The sequence below is a fragment of the Miniopterus natalensis genome, chromosome 12 (assembly GCF_054644295.1).
Source record: "Miniopterus natalensis isolate mMinNat1 chromosome 12, mMinNat1.hap1, whole genome shotgun sequence".
Taxonomy (NCBI): domain Eukaryota; kingdom Metazoa; phylum Chordata; class Mammalia; order Chiroptera; family Miniopteridae; genus Miniopterus; species Miniopterus natalensis.
This window is the reverse complement of record NC_142092.1, coordinates 3,645,513-3,668,733: the sequence shown is the minus strand read 5'-3', so window position 1 is coordinate 3,668,733 and position 23,221 is coordinate 3,645,513. Positions and strand designations below refer to the sequence as shown.

General features: G+C 40.7%; 2 protein-coding genes across 2 annotated transcripts in view; one reads left to right on the top strand and one right to left on the bottom strand.

Moving 5' to 3' along the window:
- ECM2 (extracellular matrix protein 2) overlaps positions 1-15,454 on the bottom strand; it is a 36,994-nt gene extending 21,540 nt beyond the window's left edge. Inside the window, 3 exon segments of the mRNA XM_087823136.1 lie at positions 431-619; positions 3,807-4,112; positions 15,190-15,454. Coding sequence (XP_087679262.1) covers positions 431-619; positions 3,807-4,089 — 472 coding nt within the window. The 5' untranslated portion in view covers positions 4,090-4,112; positions 15,190-15,454.
- Positions 6,256-23,221, top strand: part of CENPP (centromere protein P) — a 47,080-nt gene continuing 30,114 nt past the window's right edge. The window contains exon 1 of the mRNA XM_087823135.1: positions 6,256-6,348. Coding sequence (XP_087679261.1) covers positions 6,256-6,348 — 93 coding nt within the window. The remainder of the gene's footprint in view (positions 6,349-23,221) is intronic.

Sequence of the window (23,221 nt, the reverse complement as noted above, 5' to 3'; positions counted from 1 at the left end):
TCCAGAGCAGACACTCTTCCCTGTGTACCAGGAGCTCTCCACCTTCCTCTGGGATAATAGCTGTACCAGTGTGTTGGATAAGCGAGTAACGCATGTGGGGAACTGAGCCCTGACACATACTGACGACTCAGGGACTGTTGGCTGCTGTAAGTTCTGTCACCACATTCTAAAGCTGAGAGTCAGACGTGGGATGTGGTCTGGTCCAAGCTGACTCATTCTGCTAGAGCTAGAACTGTAACGCCAAGATCCTTTATTTCTGTCCCCTACCATACGCTTCCCCAAGTAATTTCTATGTTTATCATATTTGCGCCAATATTTTAAGTACTCTGATGACTGGTTTACCATAAACTAAAACTTAAGTGCAAAATAGAAACAAGTGGAAATTAAGGACTGAATCACGTGATGTTTTGATTTAGCTAAGGATATATACCGGTATCAGAGCAGACTGGGCAGCATTCTCCCTCGGGTGTCATTGTCTGGGGACAGGCCAGGGGAGGGCACGTGGTCTCGTCACACAGAACTCTCCCTTTTGAGCAGAGGCAGGTAGTGCAGGGCTCAGGAGACCATGCGGCTGTGTCGTACATGGTCATCCCATTTACCAAACAGCTCCCTTTCTTTCCTAGGAGAGAACATAAGACATTTGAGTTCTGAGTGCAGTTGCCAGCACCTGTGCATGGAGTTAGAACCACCTAAGAGTAGCATTCTGTGTGAGTTCACGCTAAGGCCAAAGATGCCTTCTCGGTGTAACCCTGTGAAATGCTTTTCCCAAGCTCTCCTCTCAGCCTCTCTCACTTAGATTCTGGAGTGACCTCTTCACAGCGACTTTGAATTGAGCTTTCACCCTGTATGTGTCAGGATGGCTAAGTTACACAACTGTAAATATGTGCGTACATACGTCAGTGAGGCAAGCCTTTAGCTGACTTGAGTATTAGAGGGGATATTTTCCTTCTGACCGTAGTGTCATTCCTAATAACTCTCAATCTGATAACTCACTATTCCTAATAACTCACCATTGTCCCCAAATTAAACCCCTAAGTGAGCTCTCATACTTGTCCCATCCTTTCCCTCACCACTGTGTCAGTCCAGTTTAAGCCCTACCCAGCTCTCATCTGGATACTTGCAGTAGACTAATCCCAACCACCCAATTCCTCCCATGGAAAAGAGTAGATTCATGTAAGTTTTCTCCTGATTATGAAAGTACTATATTCTATCAAAATTCCAACAGCCTTTTTTTGCAAAAATGGAAAAGTTGATCCTCAAATTCATATGTAATTACAAAAGGGCCCGAATAGCCAAAAAATCTTGGCAGGGGGAGAAAAATTGGAGAACTCACACTTAGAGATTTCAAAAGTTACTACAAAGCTGCAGTATTCAGCTTGTGGCAGTGTGGCATAGGATAGACATAGACCAAGGGGACGTTGAGAGTCCAGAAATAAACCCTCACCTATGGCCAAATGAGGGGAAACAATAGTCTTCAACAAATGGTGCTGAGACAACTGGACATCCACATGCAAAAGAATGAAGTTGTCTCCTACCTCACACAAAATATAAGAATTAACTCAAAATGGATTGAAAACCGAAGTATAAGAACTAAAACTATAATACTCATAGAAGAACACATAGGCGTAAATCCTCAAGACCTTGGGTTTTTAGATATGACTCCATAAGCACAAGCAACAAAAAAAGATACATTGGACTTTGTCAAAATTAAAATTTTGATGTGTCAAAGGACATGATCAAGAAGTAAAAGGACAGCATACACCATGTGAGAGAATATTTGCAAATCCTACCTGACAAAGGCCTAATACCCACAGCGTAAAGAATTCTTACAACAACCGAAAGACAACCCAATTAAAAAATGGACAAAGGACTTGAGTAGACATTTCTCAGAAGAAGGTATATAGTGGACAACAAGCACATAAAATGAGGCTTGACGACAGTAGCCATTAGGGAAATACACAATAAGATACCATTTCACATCCATAAGAATGGCTGTATATTTAAAAATGGGAAATAACATGTTGGCAAAGATACAGAGAAACTGGAGTCTTTGAACATTGCTAGTGGGTATATAAGCTGGTGTCTGTCACCTTTGTAGGAAACCTCTGGTGGTTCCTCAATAAATTAAACATAGAATTACCATAAGGCCCAGCTCCTAGGTTCCACTTCTAGGTATATGCCCAAGAAAATTGAAAATAGTAGTTCATTTAGAAACTTGTTCACAAGTGTTCATATCTGTGCTCTTCACAGTAGCCAGAGGTTAAAAACAACCCAAATGTCAGTCAACTGGTGGATGGATGAGCAAAATGTGGTATTTCTATATAATGGGACATCATTCAGCCGTAAGAAGACATGAAGTACTGACACCTGCTACAACATGGATGAACTTTGAAATCATTATACTCAGTGAAAGAAGCCAGCCACCAAAGGCTGCATATAACTTTTAGATGAGGCATCCAGAATAGGAAAACTTCAGAGACAGATGAGTAGTTGCCAGGGGCTGGGATTAGGGGGAATGGGGAGTGACTGCTTCCTGTTTATGGGGCTTCCTTTTTTAGTGATAATCGTTACACAACGTTGTGAGTGTACTAAATGCCACTGAATTGTGCACTTTATAATGTTAAAATGGTAGGTTTTATATTATATGTATTTAGCTACAAATTTTTTAAAAGTGCTATAAGACCACTGGAAAACATTTTAGGACATCTGAGAAATGTTTTTCTGCAAACTTCCTTATATTACATATTTTTAAACAAATTTGAGATCACATTATGGATAATCCCTTCAGCCCTTTTATTTCCTATTGTAGCTTGGATACCTTTCCCCTTAGCTAGGGCAGTCGACCTTGTTCATGCTTAGCAGTTGTGCGTGCAGTGTTACTGTCATACCTTCTGAGTAGATTTCCCTGCCTCTGACTTTTTTCCCGATCATGCTGTAAATGTGATCTAAATTGTGTGTTTTCATGGAAATTTTATGTTATTTCTGCTAACTTCATAGCAATATCATCATGTAGAAGCATTTGGTTTTTGTGAGACAATATATGAAGTGTTGGCCACAGAATATTATGTGGTGATATTTTCTTTTGTCCTTTGAAAGTTTTATGTAATGGTAACATATGTATAATTTAATTACTTTTTTCTTCTAAACCTGCAAAAAATGTGGTCCATTAAATATTAGTTCTTAGAAATGCCTAGTTGAAATATTTGGCAGAATTTCCAATCTTTTCAGCCTTTAAAAGTTCAGTAATTTAGTCTATGTAAAATAAAATAGCTTAACTCCATTTTTTGTTGAAAAATTTTTTGATTGAAAATATTTAATAGCCATTTTTTATAGAATCATCTGAATTATTTATATCATAGGTGAAAAAGCAGTTTGCAAATATATGTTTATATTATCTATGTTATGATTATAACTATTTAAAATATGTGGTATAGTAAACAGCCAATCAATGACTCTCACATCATTGATGTTTCTATCTCTCTCTCTCTCCCTCTCCTTTCCTCTCTCTGAAATCAATAAAGATATATTAAAAAAATAATAAAATAAATAAAATACATGGTATAGTAAACAGGTTGGGAAGAAAACAAAATAGTAACTAAGGTTTTATAAGTATAGTGTAGGATTACTAATTATTTTGTCTGTTTTCCAATAATTTTATAAGTGGATTCTATGAATGATTTTTTAAAGTAATTGAAAAAATCATCTTTGTAGATGAAACCAAAAGATAAGTTGAATTTTTTAAAACTATCTTCATGGAGGTGGGAGGTTCTCTCTCTCTCCCCCTCTCTCTAGTACTGTTATCTTACCTGGTAGCACATTGTAGCTCGATTCTGCTCCAAGAAAACTTACAAAGGATTCAGACTTCTCCATGCTGTCCTCCAGGTGAGCTGTGGGAAGTGCTGCTGCCGGCGCCCCCACCGTCTGCCGGGTTCTCGGCTGTCTCCTGGGCCTGTGGTGAGGCGAGGAACTTTTCTTCAGTCTTCCGTGATACGTCTTCCTCCTTTGCTTCCTAGGAGTTTCGTCATTTTGTCCAAAGTCCATTTGACAAATGATAAGCAGAAGAACACAGAACAGGCCTGCAAACTTCATGCTTGCTTTTCCACCCCCAGAGGCTAGGGCAGTCAAAGAGAATTCCCAGGTTAGTGGCGACCAAATTTTACCTCTGAAACTGGCTGATAATCGCCTGTATGCCTCAACAGCAAGTCTTCAAGAAATAACACAAATGATATATGGGCTCCATGCTATATAGAGTATTACTGCCAAATCAGAATTCAGAATTTTTCTGTCAGGATCAAAGAACTTCTAATATCTTTACTTCTAGACCAGGCATGAGCAGACTTTTTCTATGAAGGACCAGATACTAACTATTTTAGGCTTTACAGGTCATAAGTTCTCTGTCGTAAGCACTCTCCTCGGCCCTTGTAGCATGAAAGCAGACAGTCTATACACAGATGTGCCAGTAAAATCCTGTTTACCAAAGCAGGCAGTGGGCCACACTTGGCTTCTGGGCCATTGTTGCTGACCCTGCTCTGGACCGCTGTGTTGTGGGCTTTCAGAGGCTGTTCAGGTGATTTCTTTTCACCTGTCTGCCAAGTCATTTTGTGACACGATCTGAAATCCATTTTCCCAGCTCTTCTTTTTTGTGCTTTTATTCTCTAGATTTATAATTTTCTTTGTTGAGGGAGGGGACATCACTGCACTCTATAAAAATAACAGTAGCCCTGGCTGGTTTGGCTTAGTGGTTAGAGCATTGGCCTGTGGACTGAAGGGTCCCAGGTTCGATTCTGGCCAAGGGCATGTACCTTGGTTGCAGGCTTGATCCCCAGCCCCAGATGGGGCGTGTATGGAAGGCAACCCATCAGTGTGTCTCTCACATCAATGTTTCTCTCTCTCTCTCTCCCCCCTTCCACTCTTTCTGAAAAGCAATGGAAAAAATACCCTTGAGTGAGGATTAAAAAAGAACAAAAACAATAAATTAGCATCAGTTATAAAGAGGTAAGAGGGATAAAAAAGTAACTCTTATCAGCTGGTCTCAAGAGCAGCACAGGGCCCTACAGGTGGCAAAGCTGAAGTATGTGCTTGAGAAACACTTCAGTACTCCTGTTGAGAAAGACTGAGTTGTAGTCAGACAGGATGGTCCTGGCTCTGTAAAGTCAGGTAGCACGGACAGGTAAAGAGAAGCCCTTCGAAGGTGATTACAGGGGCTTTGTTGAAGTATCACCCAGCCATGTGCTGTGACCTGTGGTTAGTCCTTCTCAATGGAAGGATTGTACAGTGTTCATTGCCTGTCTGAGTTTAGAGCTAGTGTCCCCACCCTCACCTTTGTCTGAATGAAAGTGACCTGCTGACATCCAGACACTCCACACCTCAGGTCTGCCTCCAGACCTGGGAAAGCTGTAGAAATCCCAAGGGCATCAGAATGGAAGACTGCATACTGGGGGCAAAGCAGGCCTTCCCTGTCATGGTGCCTACCGCCCAAATGTACACAAAATGGGGGTGATCAGTGTCAGTGAGTCAAATATTGTGATCCTCTCTCAGTAGAAACCAGATTATCGCAAAAGCATTCGCCACCCTGAGTTCTTTTCCTCAGTACAAATGTCACTCACAGACATATTGTTTACATTCTGACCCTGGTGCATCCCCTAGAGGGTAGGAATATGGGCACTCTTTTATGGGGGCTTCCATTCCTGCATTACTAGCAATTTTGCCGATTTGACAACTATATCCAGAGTGGATCCGTGAAGTAGTGGCTCCCGGAGAAGCTGAGGGATGGTTCACGGTCACTTCCTAGAGGGCCTGTCAATCATCACACCAGTTTGGTAACAAAGCTTACCAAATCTGACTTCTGCTTCCAGGCAAGATGGAGTAACAGACCACATATACCTTCCCACCTAAAACAACGGAAGGTTGTCAAAATACATAAAACATTTTCAAATATTAGACATGGAACAGCATAAGACAGGGATCCCTGAAAGAGGGGGCAAAATCCACAGTGAGCCCCTGCTTACTGCCTAGAGGGAGTTCCTTCCTAGTCTGCAGCCGTGGGGGAAGACCCAGGCTGGGTCCCGTAGTCTCCTTCAGTTGAAAGGACAGGCCGAAGGTCTGGTGATCCCAGAGAGGCAAGAGTTTGCAGGAGATAGTACAGAAAGGTGAGAGCTACCCAGAGAAAGCCTTCCAGAGACTTCAAGTCTTCAACTGAGTACTGATTAGCACATTTGTATGAGTAAATTCCTCGACACTGGAGACACAACTACCATGGAGGAGAAATCCCTGGCACTTGAAAAATACTGGGCAGAGTTTGTGTACCTGCCAGTCAAAGTGGAGAACCTGTACTTCATGGGGCATCAGGCAGAGTTCTCGAGACACTGGCACAGCAGAGGAAACACCTCACCCTAAACCAATGGCTCCTCTGATCCCATTTAACAAAACTGAACAACAGGCCTCTCTGAAAAAATCAGAACTATGTGCAGTAATGTAACCATGTCCCAGAACACCTAACAGTGCTTGAGAATCCAGGGAACATTTACCAGACGCACAAGCAGGAAGAGCTGACCCGTAATGATGAGAAAAATAAATCTGTTGAGACCAATCCAAACATGGTTCAACTGACATGATCACTAAGTAGGTTATTAAAAGTTATTATAACTAGATTCATGTGTTCAAGAAGGTAGAGGAAATACATTTGAAGAGATTCAAATCAAACTTTGACAGATGAAAACTACCATGTGAGATTAAAACTACACTCTTAAGGGGTGAATAGCACATTAGACATTACAGAAAAAATTAGTGACCTTGAAAACAGTCATAGAAATGATCCAAAATGAAACACACACCGAAAAGACTAGTGAAAATGTCAGGCAGCTCAGTGTATGTCTAACTCCAGTCCCTGAAGGCTGAGGGAGGCACAAAAACACTTACAAAGAAAGAACAGTTGCTTTCAAACTTGATGAAAATGATAAACCCACATGTCCAAAGCACAGTGAACTTGAAACATAAGAAATATGAGAAACATTATTACCAAATGTTTATCATTTTCAGATTTCCTTAAAGCCAGTGATAAAGACAAAATCTTAAGAGCAACCAGAGAAAAAGACAGTTATGAATAAAGGCAGACCTCATCAGAAACAGCACTATCCAGAACACCATGGAGCAATATCTTTAAGGAACTGAAAGAAAACATAATTGACTACTTAATACACTCAGCATTTTAACACTTCTATTAATTAATAGAAGAATCCTTTATTTTGGGTGTTTATAACGTAAGTAGAAAATGTATAGCAATAAAAGCAAAGAGGGAGAAATAGGAAATGTAAATATATAAGGATCTTATAAGTGAAGTAGAATAATATCACTTGAAGGTAAACTGTCATAAGTTAAAGATGCATATTATGAGTCCTAAGGTAACCACTAAACAAAAAGAGTTATAGTCCTTACCGGGTGGCTCAGGTAATTGGAGTATCATCCCATACACCAAAAGGTTGCGGGTTCCATCCCCTGTTGGGGCACATATGGGAGGCAAGTGATTGATGTTTCTCTCTCACATAAATATTTCTCTCCCCCCCCCCCTTTCTCTAAAATCAATAATCCTCAGGTGAGGATTTTTTTTAAAAAAGGGTTATAGCTAATAAACCAATAAAAGAGATAAAGTTGAATAATAAAAATAATTTTAAAAAATTGCTCTGACTGGTGTGCCTCAGTGGTTAGAGCATTGGTCTGTGCACCAAAGGGTCATGGGCACATACCTGGGATGGAGATTTGATCCCCGGCCTGGTCAGAGTGCATGAGGGAAGCAACCAGTCGATATGTCCCTCACATCTATGTTTCTCTTCTCCATCCCTCTTTTTTCCCCCCTTCTCTCCCTTCCACTCTCTCTAAAACTCGATGGAAAAAATATCTTCGGGTTAGGATTAACAACAACAACAAAGAAATCTTACACAAAAAGATACTTACATGATTCCATTTATATAAAACTGTGGAAAATACACACTTTTCTATAGGGAAAGCATCTCAGTGTTTGCTTCAAGACAGGGATGTGGTTTTACCGTCAGCCAGGTGGAGATTACCAAGGATTACAAATGAACTTTTGGGTGTGATGGATACATGCATTTTCTTGATTGTGGTCATGGCTTTACAGTTACACTTTAAATATATGCACTTTCATTTATAGTAATTTTTAATTTATTATTTACACGTACAGTACAAATATATGCACTTTAATTGTCTCCACCACTATATTTACCTAGAGCTGGCATGTTGATGTTCAGAGTAAGAGAGATTTAGAATCACACATCTAAATCATGTAATGAATAAAATTCACAGTCCCAGCTTGTCTGAGCTCCTTTTCAATGGTGTGTGACCTAAGACTTCTCTTCAGGCAGAAGTAAAGTGGTATCATGGAGGGCCTTGAGGACCAGGCTGTGGGGTTGATAGTAGCTTAGACCAAGGATCAGGAGCTTAGGAGCCAGAAGCCAAATTGAGCCTACTGGGCCCTTAAGATGCTTTTTATTTTTTAATGGTTTTAAAATTTAAAAGAAGAATACTATTTTATAACAGATTAAACTATATGAAGTTAAATTTTCAATAGCCATGCTTAGTTTTATTAGAACAACCACTTTCATTTATTTATATTTGACTTGCACTTTTATACTGTAATGGCAGAGTGGAATAGTTACAACAGAGACTTAACCATGTAGCCTGCAAAGTCTAAAATAGTTTGCAGCAAAAGTTTGCTAGCCATAGTTCATAGTAGGGCTTCTGAATGGGGGTGAGTGTGCCCCCAGGGGACACATTTGGCACTGTCTGGATACATTTTTAGTTGTCACAATTGAGAGAGGCACTACAGGCTTTTGGTGTGTAGAAGCCAGGGATGCTGCTAAATGTCTTACATTGCATAGGACAGGCTGCCACTGCAAAGAATTAGCCAGCAAAAAATGTCATCTCTTAGGATTCTGATTAAGATCATAGTGTAGGTAAATGCTGTACTTGCCCCCTCCCACAACCACATCAAAATTACAACTAAACCACAGGACAACCATCATTTAGAACCGCCTGAAATCTGGCTGAACAGAACTCCTACAACTAGAGAATTAAAGAAGAGGCCACAATGAGTCTGGTAGGAGGGGCAGAGGCATGGAGCGGGGTGGCCCAACACAGATGTGGCATTTTTTAATCAGGAGGGATATCTTGGCTATGTAGGTTCCCCCTGAGGAACAAGGAGTCCCAGCCCCACAACAGACCCTCCAGCCCAGGTTCCAGTGCCAGGAAGAGAAATCTCCTTAACTTGCGGCTGTAAAAACCAGAAGGAAGTGTGGCTGAGTAACAGGGAAGCTGCTGGAGTCCCAGGTGTTCCTCTTAAAGGGCTGACAAACAGATTTACTTGGACTCACATCATCTGAGCTCCAGCACTAGGGCAGCATTTTGAAAAGAACCAGGACATATGGGGAGGAACTGAATTGTCTAGCATTAGGGTAAGAGCTGGCAGGGCAGCTTTCTCCCTGACATAAGTACTGGCAGAAGTCTTTGTTCCTTTGCTGACACCTCCTCACTACAGTGCCAACAGCCAGTCACCATATCTGTCTCTGTCAACCTGGCTCATACTGTTCGCCCTGCCCTGGTGACCCCCTGAGACCCCACCCCACGCAATTAGCAGCCCCACCCAAACTGTTTGGTGGGACTTTTCCATATGAATGGCCTGTCCTACCTCAGGCTTCAGAATCTCCTAAAATCTCTCAAACAAGAAACAAACACAGGGAAGCAGCCAAAATGCGGAGACAAACATGTTGCAAATGAAAGGACAGAAGAAATCTCAAGAAAAAGAACTAAATTAAATGGGACCAAGCAAACTACCAGATTCAGAATTTCAAACAGTGGAGAATTCCAGGAAACTTAGGGAGAGCTCAAGGAGCTTAGTGAGAATTTCAAGAAACTTATAGGGAGAACATCAACTATATAAAAAAGGGCCTGTTATAAATGAAGGAGACACTAACTGAAATAAAGGATAATTTACAGGGAATCAACAGCAGAGTAGAAGGTGCCAAGAGTCAAATCAGCAATTCAGAATATGAGGAAGCAAAAAACACCCAATCAGAATAGCAAAAAGGAAAAAATCCAAAATTATGAAGACAGTGTAAGAAGCCTCTGGGACAACTTCAAGCAGCCCAATATTTGGGAATGCCGGAAGGAGAAGAGAAGAAGCAAGAAATTGAAAACTGTTTGAAAAAATAACGACAGAAAAATTCCTTACCTGGTAAAAGAAATAGACATACAAGTCCAGGAAGCCCAGAGAGTCCCAAACAAGATGAACCCAAAGAGGCCCACACCAAGATACATCATAATGAAAATGCCAAAGGTTAAAGACAGAGAGAAAATCTTAAAAGCAACAAGAGAAGAGCAGTTAGTTACCTACAAAGGAGCTCCCATAAGGCTGTCAGCTGATTTCTCAACAGAAACATTTCAGGCCAAACGGAGTGGCAAGAAATATTCAAAGTGATGAAAAGCAAGGAGCTACAACCATATTACTCTACCCAGCAAAGTCACAGGTTCTATTCCTGGTCAAGGGCACGTACCTCAGCTAGTGTTATTTTACTTTTTTACATATGTTAAACCCTCAAAAAGATTATTAATATTATTATTACTGTTTTATACTAAAAGTTTATATCAGGCTCTCTCAGCCGTAGCACTATTAACATTTGGATTGGGTAATTCTTTTTTGTTGGGGGCTGGCCTTTCTATACTTAGTACCATCCATGGCCTCAAGCTAGTAGATGGCCCAAAAGCCTTCCCTTCAATTATGACAACCAAAAATGTGTTCAGACATTACCAGATGTATCCTAGGGTATTGTGGGAATTATTCTGTGCCCAGATGAGAACCAGTAATTTAGATTTACCTAAACATTTATCCTTTTTGTTTCTCTTTATTCCTTCCAGCATCACCAGTCTTCTGTTAGGATTACTTTATTTCTGAATGATGAACATTTTAAATTCTTTTAGTGCAGGATGACTGATGACCAATTCTCTTCTTGTTTATCTGAAAATATTATATTTTATGTTTAGGCTGTGTTCTCTAGATACGAAATTCTAGGTTGACAAGTGTTTTTGTTCAGCATTTTGAAGATTTCATTCCAATGTCTTTTTGTTTTCGTAGTTTCTATTAATTAGTCATTTGTCAATCTAATTATTTCTCTTTTGAAAGTGACTTCTTTTCTGGCAGCTTTTAAGGTGTTCTTTCTGGCTTTGATTTTAAGCTGTTTTACTCCGTTGTACATACTATTCTCTTGCTTTTATCCTGTTTGAGATTCATAGCACTTTTGAACCTGTAACTTCATATTCATCAAATTTGGAAACTTCTAAGCCTCTGTCTCTTTAAATAATACTTTCTTACTTCTCTCTCCTCTTTCTTTTTAGAACTGCAATTACATGTATGATAGTCTTCTTATATCATTTTTGTTTTGTCAGTTTGGGTTTTTAATTTTTTTTTTATTTTTCAATTATAGTTGACACTCAGTATTATATTTGTTCCAGGTGTATAGCATAGTTAGACATTTATATAACTTATGAAGTGGTCACTCTGATAAGTCTGGTACCCACCTGATATTATACATTATTATTATAATATTGCTATATTCGCTGCTGTACTTAACATCCCCATGACTATTTTTTTTTTTTTAATATATTTTTATTGATTTCAGAGAGAGGAAAGGAGAAGGAGAGAGAGAGATAGAAACATCAACGACGAGAGAGTCATTGATCGAGTCTGCAACCTGGGCATGTGCCCTGACCGGGAGTCGATCCCCGATCGCCTGGATCCTAGGTCGATGCTCAACCGCTGAGCCACGCCTGGCCAGGCCCCATGACTATTTTGTAATCGCCAGTTGTACTACTTAACCCTTTCACTTTTTTCACCCAGCCTCTGACCCTCCAAAACCCCCTCCCATCCGACAACTATCAGTTTGTTTTCTGTATCTATGAATTTGTTTCTGTTTTGTTTGTTTCTTATTATGTCTTTAATGTCACTTTCCCTTTCTTGTATTTGTCATCCTTCTGAGACTCTGTGATTCATCCTGATTATTCTTTTTTTTTTTTTTTTTTAAATATATCTTTATTGATTTCAGGGAGAGGAAAGGAGAGGGAAAGAGAGAGATAGAAACATCAATGATGAGAGAGTCATTGATGGGCTGCCTCCTGCACGCCCCCAACTGGGGATGGAGCCCACAACCCAGGCATGTGCCCTGACCGGGAATCGAACCCTGATTGCCTGGATCCTAGGTTGATGCTCAACCGCTGAGCCACACCCGTCTGGTCCATCCTGGTTATTCTTTCACTCTCTTTCAGTTCATTAATTATCTCTTCACCTATGGTTTATCTTCTATTAAATCCATTCATCAACTTCCTTATTTCTGTTGTGTGGTTTGTTTGGTTTTTAGTATTTGGAGTTTTCGGTGGGTTCTTCTTACTGCTTCTGACTCTGCTGAAATTTTCAATCTTGTTTTTTACTTTTTTGAACATATCACATTTTTTAAAGTTTGTGTCTGAAGTCTCCATTTTCTGGATCCTCTGTATGTCTCTTTCTGTTGTCTGTATTTCTTTAGGTCTTTAGCCATGTTGTTCAGTTTGTATGCCTCATGACTTTTGATTGAGTGCCAGACATCGTATATAAAAAACTATGAAAATCCATTGAAGGTCTAGGATGATGTATTCTTTATCCCAAAAGGATTTATATCAACTTTGGGCATGAGCCTAAGGGCACTACCAATTATAGATTGAGTGATTTGAAGCACTTTGTTTTCCAAACCAAGCCTGGTAATTTCACCACATCAGTTTTCCATCCCACCCCTGCTGCTTGCTTGTCTCTTTTCCTTGATTTTGGTTTCTCTCTTGCCTAATGAGGCTGTTTGAAAGCTATATACTAAGCTTCTCAGCCACCTCTTCTGGATCTGCAGATGCCCCCAGAAGGAAAGCTTTTCCAAACCTCGTTGGGTTTCAGTCCTGTCCCATATGGTGACCCTGTTACGTTCCTGTCCTGTCTAATTATTCTCAGTATGTCGATCAACCTGAACGGCCTAGCCTGCCATTATTCGAAGCAGAAGCTACTCCAGATTCGTTTTATTTCCTGCTGAAATATATCCATGTCCTACAAGAGAATGTTGTTAGTTGTAAAAATTTTGAATTCTCATGTCAGAAAATATTGTTTGGTTGGAAATAGAATTATTTAAAAATCATTTTCCATCAATACTTTACAGATATTATTCCATTAGTTCTTATATCTAGTGTTACAAGTAAGAACTTGAACTTGAATCTGATTTTCATATTTTCCTAAGAAATCTTATTTTCCCTCTATAGAAGTTTTTTCTCATTTTCGATTCATCTTTAGTATTCAGAAGTTTTACTATAATGTATAGGGTGGGTTTTTTGTTTTTAAATTTCTCTTTCTTGGGATCATTTAATCTAACAACTCTTTTCCCCACACACAAACTCTCTTTTACTTAGTTTTCTCCCACATTCTCATGTCCTCCCGCCTTCGAAGGACTCCTCACAGTTTCTGTCTCAGCAGCAGTCCTTCTTGTTTCTAGGGTAGCTACATATTCATCTGTGTATTTAATTGTAATTCGTCTTCTTTTATTTCTAGGGATCTGATGAGAGGAGAAGAGGGTGTGAAATCTGCTCAGTTTGCCCTCTTGAATCTCTAGTTCTTTCTGTAACTTTATCGATCAAAATCATCTTCCTCTAGTCAGGTCGCCGTCGCATCATGTTCCGACTTGCCGCCCCTGAGGCATCTTTACGTCAGCTCACCCAGCGCTGTGAGCTTTCTTCAGTGTACGTGAGCTACTGCAGTCGTTCTGAAAGTTTTACTCTGAAGCCATTGAAATGAACAACTTTTTGTAACTTACTTTTAGAAAAGCCACCATGAAAAATGAAAGGAATTAGCAAACCCCTTAGCTAAAAAGCAGCTAAAATTGTAAAAGTGAATTCAGAGAGCAGGCTAATACTAGAAAGGAATGGCAAGAGCAGCAGGGGAAGGCTTATGGAAAGCTGTCTGTGAGGGAGGCTGGAAGGAGAATTTGCTGAGGGGCAGGACAGGCGGGCTCGGATGGAGAGCATCGCTGCTGTGCTGTGCATGGCGTGCTCTTGCTCCGATAGTCATGTGTATAGGGCCTCCTATGGTGGGTCAGAGTTAGGAGGAGCTGGGCCCTGGACTTGAGGGCTCTGGAGATAAACTCCCAGGGGAGTCTCAGGTAGCCTGCTGGCCCTGGGCCTCCTGTGAGCACTCAATTAGCACGGTGCCTGAACTTACCTCTAGCCCAGTTTCCCCATCCAGGAAACCATCTGCCTTAGTCTTTTTCTTTTCCCCACCCAAATTGGCTCCCTTTTACTAATCCAGAAATCTAAATAGATATATACAAAAATAAATTTGCAGAGCTATCTTAACTTTAACAAAATTAGAATCTAAATAGTCTTACTGAAATGTTTAAGTAATTTCTGTGAAATGACCTCTCAATACTAGTTTATAATTCATACCTGGGCCTTGTTACTTTCAATGCTATTTAGAATTTCACATTGCATTTAATATTTAATAAGCAACTTTGCAGTTGAGTTAATATGTTTCTAGAGGTAAACTTTTATGGCACTCTAATCACAGTAGATATTATGATCAAGTAAATTTTTCTTTTATCACTTATTGTGTTTATCCCAACATTAAATACCATCTATAAATCTTATTTAACTTACTGTTTTTCTCCTTAAAGTTTTTCACCAGCACTCTTAAGTAAGCTTTTACAATACTAAATTTAGGATTTTAAACTTCTCCATGACGCCGTGAGACGTGTGTTATCCATTTTAACTTCACTCAACAGGCTTAAAATTAAAAAGGTTTTAATTAATCTTTTATGTTCTTTTAGGACTTAAAAATAGAGAAAGAAAACTTTTCAAACTAACTTATACTTTATTGAGCATGTAATTCTATTTAAACATATAAAAATATATCTAATCCCAATTCCATAAAGTTTGAAATACTTGGGAAGTTTTCACCCTGAGAAAAACAAGTAAACAGAATAATGCACATTTTAAACTTTAAAAATCTATTAGTAAGAGCTCATTTCCTCAAGTCTTAAACATATTTACAACATAAAACACCCAAATATTAAAACCATTCCACATGCTGTAGCAGAAACTTAAAGTATAAAACTTTTTTACCTGGAAATCTAAACTAAGTAGGCTTTGGTTGGTGTCATTTAAGTCTTCAGCTGAAAATGAAACAAAACCAGAGCATTCTTTCAAACAAAGAACAGAAGGCAATGTTGAAAAATGTGAACTGACTTCTTAGTAAAATCTAAAATAAATGCTTCCCTTGGGGATAAATGCCTTTCAGTTCTTTGTGCAGAAAATCAGCCAAGAGAGTAACCAGGGAAGATGGTTACCAGGAAAATATTTTTCTAAGTTGCAGGAAGAGTGGAAAGCAGCAGCAGGGAAAACATTGGTCTGTAGGCTGAGATGGTTGGTTGGGAGCACGAAAGTGAGGGTTGATTAAGAAATCTGGTTTTCATAGACTTAGCATAAAAATTGTTAACATTTATCCATTCCTGTGTGATCCCACCTGAGTTTTATCAGATTGCAGGGAAGACACTGTGGCCAAGGTGGAGGAACTGCATTCCTGCCGCCCTTAGTTGGGGTCGGGCTCATTAACTCTCATCATCTCCCCTCCGCCCTCGTGCAGCATGGTTAACAAAACAGAAGGCTGCCGCATAGTAATGTCATTGAAATTATGTAACTCTCCACCTTGAAGCAATAACAGGAAAATGTGCGGGGAGCTGGGAGTCTCCTGAGTATGGTTCCTCTGGCAGAGTGACTGTGTGCTTTGGCCTGAGTTCCTTCATCTGCGAGGGGGCCGGTCAGAGGCAGGTCAGGGCTCCAGGCCTGAACCACTGCTTACAGGTAGGTGACTTTGGGGGCATTACTACTGTTTTTGTCTAAAGTTTATTCCTTTGTACAACAGGGATGGTAATACCTTTCAAATTTTTGTGCAAATAAATGAATAATATATAAAGTACCTGTCATAGACTAGGTAATTATAGAATTTTTAAAATTTTTTAAATTTAAGAATTTTTAAAATTCTTATTATTCTACCTCAGGGGTCCAAATAATTTGACAAGAGAAGAGCTACAGTTCTGTTTTTCCAAAAATTTTAAAATGACCTGGATAGATCAAATCAAGATGATGGCCTGAGCACATGAGCCACCCAAATTCCTAAAAATAATAAAGTCTACATTTGTTTTTTAAATTTAGCATTGCCCTGCAAAATAATTAGCAGTATTAGAAGAGAAGAAATTCAGAGAAATTTCTTAAAGACTGAAGGCACATGGGCTCTGTCTGATGGACAACACTACAGCCCAAAACGTGTGGGAGAGGCTGGCTCTGTGGGTGTTCCAGGTTTAGAAATCATAGATCCTAGCAGTGGTAAGGTTCGTTGGGAAACTGCACTTAAGAGTAGCAGGGCACACAATGGAATACTACGTGGTTGTGAAAAAGAAGGATCTCTTACCCCTTGTGACAGCATGGAGGCACTGGAGAGTATTATGCTAGGCAAAATAAGCCAGCCAGAGAAAGACAAGTGCCACATGATCTCACTCACATATGGAATCTAAGGAACAAACTAAACTAATGAGCAAATTAGATCCAGAGACATAGGAGCATGAAATAGTTGGATGAATTTCAGAAGGAAGGAGGAGGTGGGACGGGGGGAGATTAACCAGAGAACCTATATGCATAAGTGCATAACCCATGGACACAGACAGTAGTGTGGTGAAGGCCTGGGAGGGGGCACAGGCAGGGTGGAGGGGACCAATGGAAGAGGGGAAGTAGACATCTGTAATACTTGCAACAATAAAAGTAAATTAATAAAAATAATTAAATGTTTAAAAAGAATAGCAGGGCTGATGACCCCAATCCTCCTGATGTCTCTATGATTTGTTCCAAGTATTAGACATCTGCCCCCAAATGGAACTCATGTTCTCATCCACTTGGCTCTGTGTGGCGGTGGGACAGGGAACCCTCGTGTTCAGAGTCCAAACTCACTACAGGACGACCCAGTACAAGCCCCAAGTTGACCGTCTGCACCCACCTGTTCAGAGCTTTTGGTCAGTGTTTTAGCCCTGCATTCTCAGTCGTAAGCAGGTAGCATAGTGCTACCAAACCTTTGGGAGGGTTCTAACAGTCAGAAAGGAAAAGAATTTTTGGAGATTAAATCAACAGTGAGGTGCCACTGCACACCTATTAGAATTGCAGAGACCCAGCCCTGGTCTGTGCGGCTCAGTTGGTTGGAGTGTGCGTGTTTGATTCCTGGTCGGGGCACATACCCAGGTTTCAGATACAATCCCCAGTCAGGGCACGTGTAGGAGGCAACTGATGGATGTTTCTCTCACATCGATGTCTCTCTCTTTCCCTTTCACTCCCTCCCTCTAAGATCAATTAAAAAAAAGAAGAAGAATTGCAAAAATCCAAAACACTGATAACACCCAAAGCTGGTGAGAATGTGGAGCAACAGGAACAATCTCTCACTCGTTTCCGTTGGGAGCGCAGTGGTACAGCGCTTTGGAAGGCAATTTGGTGGTTTCTTACAAAACTAAACATACTCTTACCCTGCACTCCAGCAGTCGTGCTCCTTGGTATTTACCCAAATGAACTTAAAATTTACGTCCACACAAAATCCACACAATGTTTATAGCAACTTTTTTCATAACTGCCAAAACTTAGAAACAACCAAGATGTCCTCAGTAGGTGATGGATAAATAAACTGTGGTCCATCCAAAAGACAGAATATTACTTGGTGCTAAAAAGAAATGGGCTATCAAGCCATGAAAACACATGGAGGAACCTTGACTACACATTACTAAGTGAAAGAAGCCACTCTGAAAGGCTACACGCTGCATGATTACAACTGTGTGACATTCCGCAAGAGGCAAAACTTGGTGACAGTAAAAAGATCAGAGGTTGCTAGGGGTTGGGGAGAGGGAGGGATCAATAGATGGAGCACAGAGGATTTTTAGGGCAGTGAAAATATTCTGTATGGTATTATAAAGATGGATACATGTCATTATAGAGTGGTCTAAACCCACACAGCGTGAAATACCCCGAGTGAACCCTAATGTAGCTATGGACTTGTGTGATTATGATGTGTCATGTAGGTTCATCAGTTGTAACAAATGTGCCATTATAGTGGGGAATGTTGATATGAGGGAGGCTGGAGGGGATACTGGGGCTATATGGGAAACCTCTGCACCTTCCTCTCAGTTTTGTTGTGAATCTGAAACTGCTTTTTAATAAAAGAGCCTTTGGCATGACCACAGGAGGCCAGCGTGGAGCCTAGTTCAGAGACCCTCTCACCGGGGGCCATGTATGGGACTAGGACTGGAAGCCAGGAAGTATCATGAGTGGTAACCATAGTTTTCAGGGGAGAAAGTGTTCTGGGTGGAGAAACCTATGGGAATGTGGTAAGAACTTGGGGATGGTGGTTTGTGTTGCACCTCAGTTCCCCAAAATGATGTCCTACGTGATGGCGTGTATTTTGACATATACTTAGCTCCTGAGATGAGGGGAGTTCTTTTGTAAGTACAACACAAATCAAGGGAACTTCTGAAATAATTTGTTGGGGGAGATTCTCAAAAGTACAGCAAATAAATATGTGAGAAGCACATAGTTTCTCATACATGAATGAAGAGAGCATCTTCATGAGCTTGTCTGTGGTCAGGTGGAGAGCCTTAAGTCTCTACCAGTCTGGTCTTGGGTATGAATTCACACCTTCCAGGTCTCCATCTTTTGGACTCATGACCCACGTGCATGACTTGTGTGTGTCAAGAGTGTGACCTTGGAAACCAGGTGTTAAATGATGGCAGTGACCAGGTCTTGGAGGGGTCGCAGTAGAGCCTGCATCCTTGAATTGGGAACTTGGCGGTTGCATGATCTTAGTTTCTCCTTCGCCTGCTAACGTGCTCAGCCTTCTGCCAGCCAGAGAGAATCTTCCTGTCTGGCTGTCCTCAGACTGCGTCTATATGCCTTCATCCCATTCTCTCCTTAATTCCTTGAAAAAGCGACCTCTAGGAGATGGCTCCATGCGCTCACCTCCCATGTGTTCCTGTCTTCTGCAGTCCAGCAGCAGAGCGCCCTCAGGCATCCCAGTGGCCCTGAAGCCTCCATCACCTCCTGCTTTCTTGTCATTTTCTGCCGGATTGCCAGGTTCCTGGAAGTCAGTCCACTCTTCCTTTTGCCCTTCTCTTCACCTTCTGCTGCTCCCCCTGTTGACACTAAATGTGGACGCTCCCACCCTGTTCTCCCTCGGGATCTTGTTCCTTCATTAAGCAAGCACAAAGGAGCACTGATTACATTGTTTTAACATGTGTCAATGAGCTACAGATCTATTTTAAGCTTTAAAATGTTTCCTGAGCTTTGTACTCGAATTGCCAGCTTCCATTTGGCCAGTTTGGCTTGGGCCTGTCCCAAGCACTGCATCAACACATCCAGAAGAACAGGATGTCCTCTCTGATCATCTGTGGAAGTGCAGAAATGCTAGATTTACCCAACCACTGGTTTCACTGGCTCCTTGCGAAGCTTAGTTTCATCTCTGTTTTCTATAGCTGATTCTTTAACTTAAGGCTTGAATGTAGATGTGAACTGATATCATGTCCACAGAGCCAGGACATTGTTTTGCTTATCCAAACCAAGTTTTAACACTTGTAGTTTTCTGACAGGATTTCGACAGAGTTTTCATTACAGAAGAAATTTTGTACAAAGAAAACTACATTTGGTATTTAGCCTCCATTATTAAAAACTACAGTAAGTCATTTTTTTTTGACACAAGAGTGTGCATCCAAAGTTAAAAATGTATGTTGTTAAGCATTTAAATAATATTGTAGAGTTTTAAAGTAACCTAGGAATAGGCAATTTTAATATATTTATTGGCAGAATTAGGTCCTCACCTCTTCCTACACACCCTGTGCATGTTGGGGTGGGAGAAGCAAGGGGCCAGCATTAGTGAGTCCCACTGTGTGCCAAATGCCAGCACTCTGCTGGGCATGGTGCTCGGGATGGTTACCCTGCAGCTTACAGAGGAGGTGATCTGGAGCATTACAGAGGCTACATGAGGAAGGAAATGGGAGAACTGAGAGGAACTCCCAAGTTGGTCTGATCTCTTTTTTCCCTAATAGTCAAGCTGGAGTCACTCGCCAGCTGATCCCTGCAATTCCCCCTCCCCCGGCAAACATGGAAGGATGGGTAGAACCGTGTTTTGCAGCCTCATAGCAGAAACCAACTTTCATCACCCTTAAGGCCCCACACACCCATAAAGCCATAGGGGTCTGTCCTCCAGATAAAAACCAGGCTGCCCGAGGCCTTGGAGACAGAGCTGTGCAGCCACTGCTGGGCCGTCGCTGAGTCCCTCTCTGCCACTCCTCTCCCAGTATGGACTGGGTGAGCCACAGCCTCCTCGGGGAAGGCTCTGGCTCTAAAGGAAGACCACCGCGGACCCCCAGGCATTCCTGGCTTTGTGGACGTGGCATTCCCCTTGTGGAAAGAACCATCCCAGCCACAGCCTCCAGATCTGGTCTTTTCCTGTCATTTTCCTCCTGTAAACCCTGAAACCCATGATTAACGTGCGGTTTGTGAGAAGACTACACATGTGGTAGTTTGAACATTTGCTGAGATGGGGATTCTTTTCCACTGATGCACTGTCTGAAGGAGATGGCTGTAACCCAGGGTGACCGCACCATTTACAAAGGTATTTCGTGAAAAGGACAGCTTTGGCAACTAGTGTAACCCATCACTCATAGGCAATGAAGCTTACTTGAGGTTTAATAAAATATAGTGTGTTTCTCCTCATTACTGGTGGGTGATATCATCTTCATTTCCACTAGAGTCTTTTAGCATTTAAATGTAGGGAAAAAAATCAATGCTAACTTCATTTATTATGCTACATTTCCATTTTTAAAGAGAAATTTAATTTTAATTCTGCCAGATATGTGAGTGGAACTTTCAAAGTATTCTCAGGGACTTATGGAATTTTTATAAGAATAGTATTCTGGAAATTACTGACTGTTTGTATATGTGCCAGGTTATTGTTTTTTAATTATTTTTTTTCTCATTTTGCCCAAATGAAACTGATCTTTAAAAGAACAAAGCTACCCCCACCCACATACATCCCGCCAAATTATAGCAGAATTGAAAATTTAGAAATTCTAAGGTCATCCATAATCACTCCACTGTTGAGATTAGTCATGTATAAACAATAGTATTTTAATTAAAATACTCCTCTTTACATTTTCCACAAGTGAAGAGCTTGAGTGCTGCCAATTACAGGCACACGTGTGTATAACTTCTGTCTTGCCACAGTGGGGTCAGTTAACAGCATTAAAAGCAAACAAGTACTGTCTTGGCTGGGTTGTTCAGTGGGTTGTATACCAGAAGGTTGCAGGTTCACTTCCCGGTTCAATTCCCAGTCAGGGCACACACCTAGGTTGCAGGTTTGATCCCCAGTCAGGGCTCCTAAGGGAGGCAACCAATCTGTGTTTCTTTCTCTCTCAAATCAATAAACATATCCTCAAGTGAGGATTTTTTAAAAAAGCAAGCAAGTACTATCCTTATAAAAACTCAAATACCCATGTTCTCACAGCCTGCTCTTTTCTTCAGTCCCTAACCTAAACGTGTTCCCTTCCAAAAATTTTCTCTAGTCCTGAGGTTCTCCACAGCATGACGGTCCATTACTTCACCAGCACTGATGTCACCCTACTTTATATTATAAATAGTGGTTTCCATCTGTTTTCCCCAAATAGTATGTAAATTTCTTAAGTACTTGTACATATGTACACTGATGATTAAATCATTTAACACATTTTTATTGAGTGAATCTCTAGCTCATTGCTGAAATCTGTAACAATAAAGAATGTTGACATACTTCTTTTTTTATTTTAATTTCTTTTTTTCATCACCATTTATCCCCCATATGCTCTTCCACCTCCACCCCAACCCCCCCACAGTCACCACACTTTTGTCCATGATTTTTTCTCTTTTTTCTCTCTTTTTTCTCAATCCCTCAACACCCCCCACCCCAGAGCTGCCTGCTTGCTCTCTATGAGTCTGTCTTCATTTTGCTTGTTTGTTCAGTTTCTTCATTAAATTCCATATATGAGTGAAATCATATGGTACTTGCCTTTCTCTGACTGGCTTATTTAACTTAGCATAATGTTCCCCAGTTCCATCCATGCTGTTGCAAAGGGTAAAATTTCCCTTTTTATTGTCAGGTAGTATTCCATGGTGTAAATGTACCAAAGCTGTTTTATTCACTCATCTACAGATGGACACTTGAACTGCTTCCAAGTCTTGGCTGTTTTAAGTAATACTGTGGTCTACATAGGAGTTCATATATTCTTTTGAATTAGTGTTTTGGGTTTCTTTGGATAAATTCCCAGAAGTGGAATTGCTGGGCCCTAAGGCAGTTCTGTTTTTATTTTTTTCAAGTAACTCCATACTGCCTTCCACAGTGGCTGCACCAATCTGCATTCTCACCAACAGTGCATGAGGGTTCTCTTTTATCCATACCCACCCCTGCACTTGTTGTTTGTTGATTTGTTGATGGTGGCCATTCTGACAGGTATAAGGTGATAACTCATTGTGGTTTTACTTTGCATTTCTCTGATGACTAGTGACATTGAGCATCTTTTCATATGTCTGTTGACGATCTGTATGTCCTCTTGAGAAAACAGCTGACAGTCTTATGGGAGCTCCCTTGTGGGTAACTAACTGCCTTTCTCTTTGTGGCTTTTAAGATTCTCTGTCTTTAGCTTTTGCCATTTTAATTATGACGTGTCTTGGTGTGGGCCTCTTTGGCTCCATCTTGTTTGGGACCTTCTGTGCTTCCTGCACTTGTATGTATTTTTCCTTCACCAGGTTAGAGAAGTTTGCATTCATTATTTCTTCAAGTAGGTTTGTAATCCCTTGCTCTCTCTTCTTCTGGTTATCCTATGATGTAGATATTGTTAAGCTTCATGTTGTCCCAAAGGTGCCTTAAACTGTTCTCATTTTTTAAAATTCTTTTTTCCTTTTGCTGTTCTGATTGGGTGTTTTTTTCTACCTTGTCTTCCAAATCACTGACTTGATCCTCTGCTTCATCGAGCCTGCTGTTTATTCCTTCCAGTGTATTATTTATTTAAGATATAACATTTTTCATTTCTGACTGGTCCTT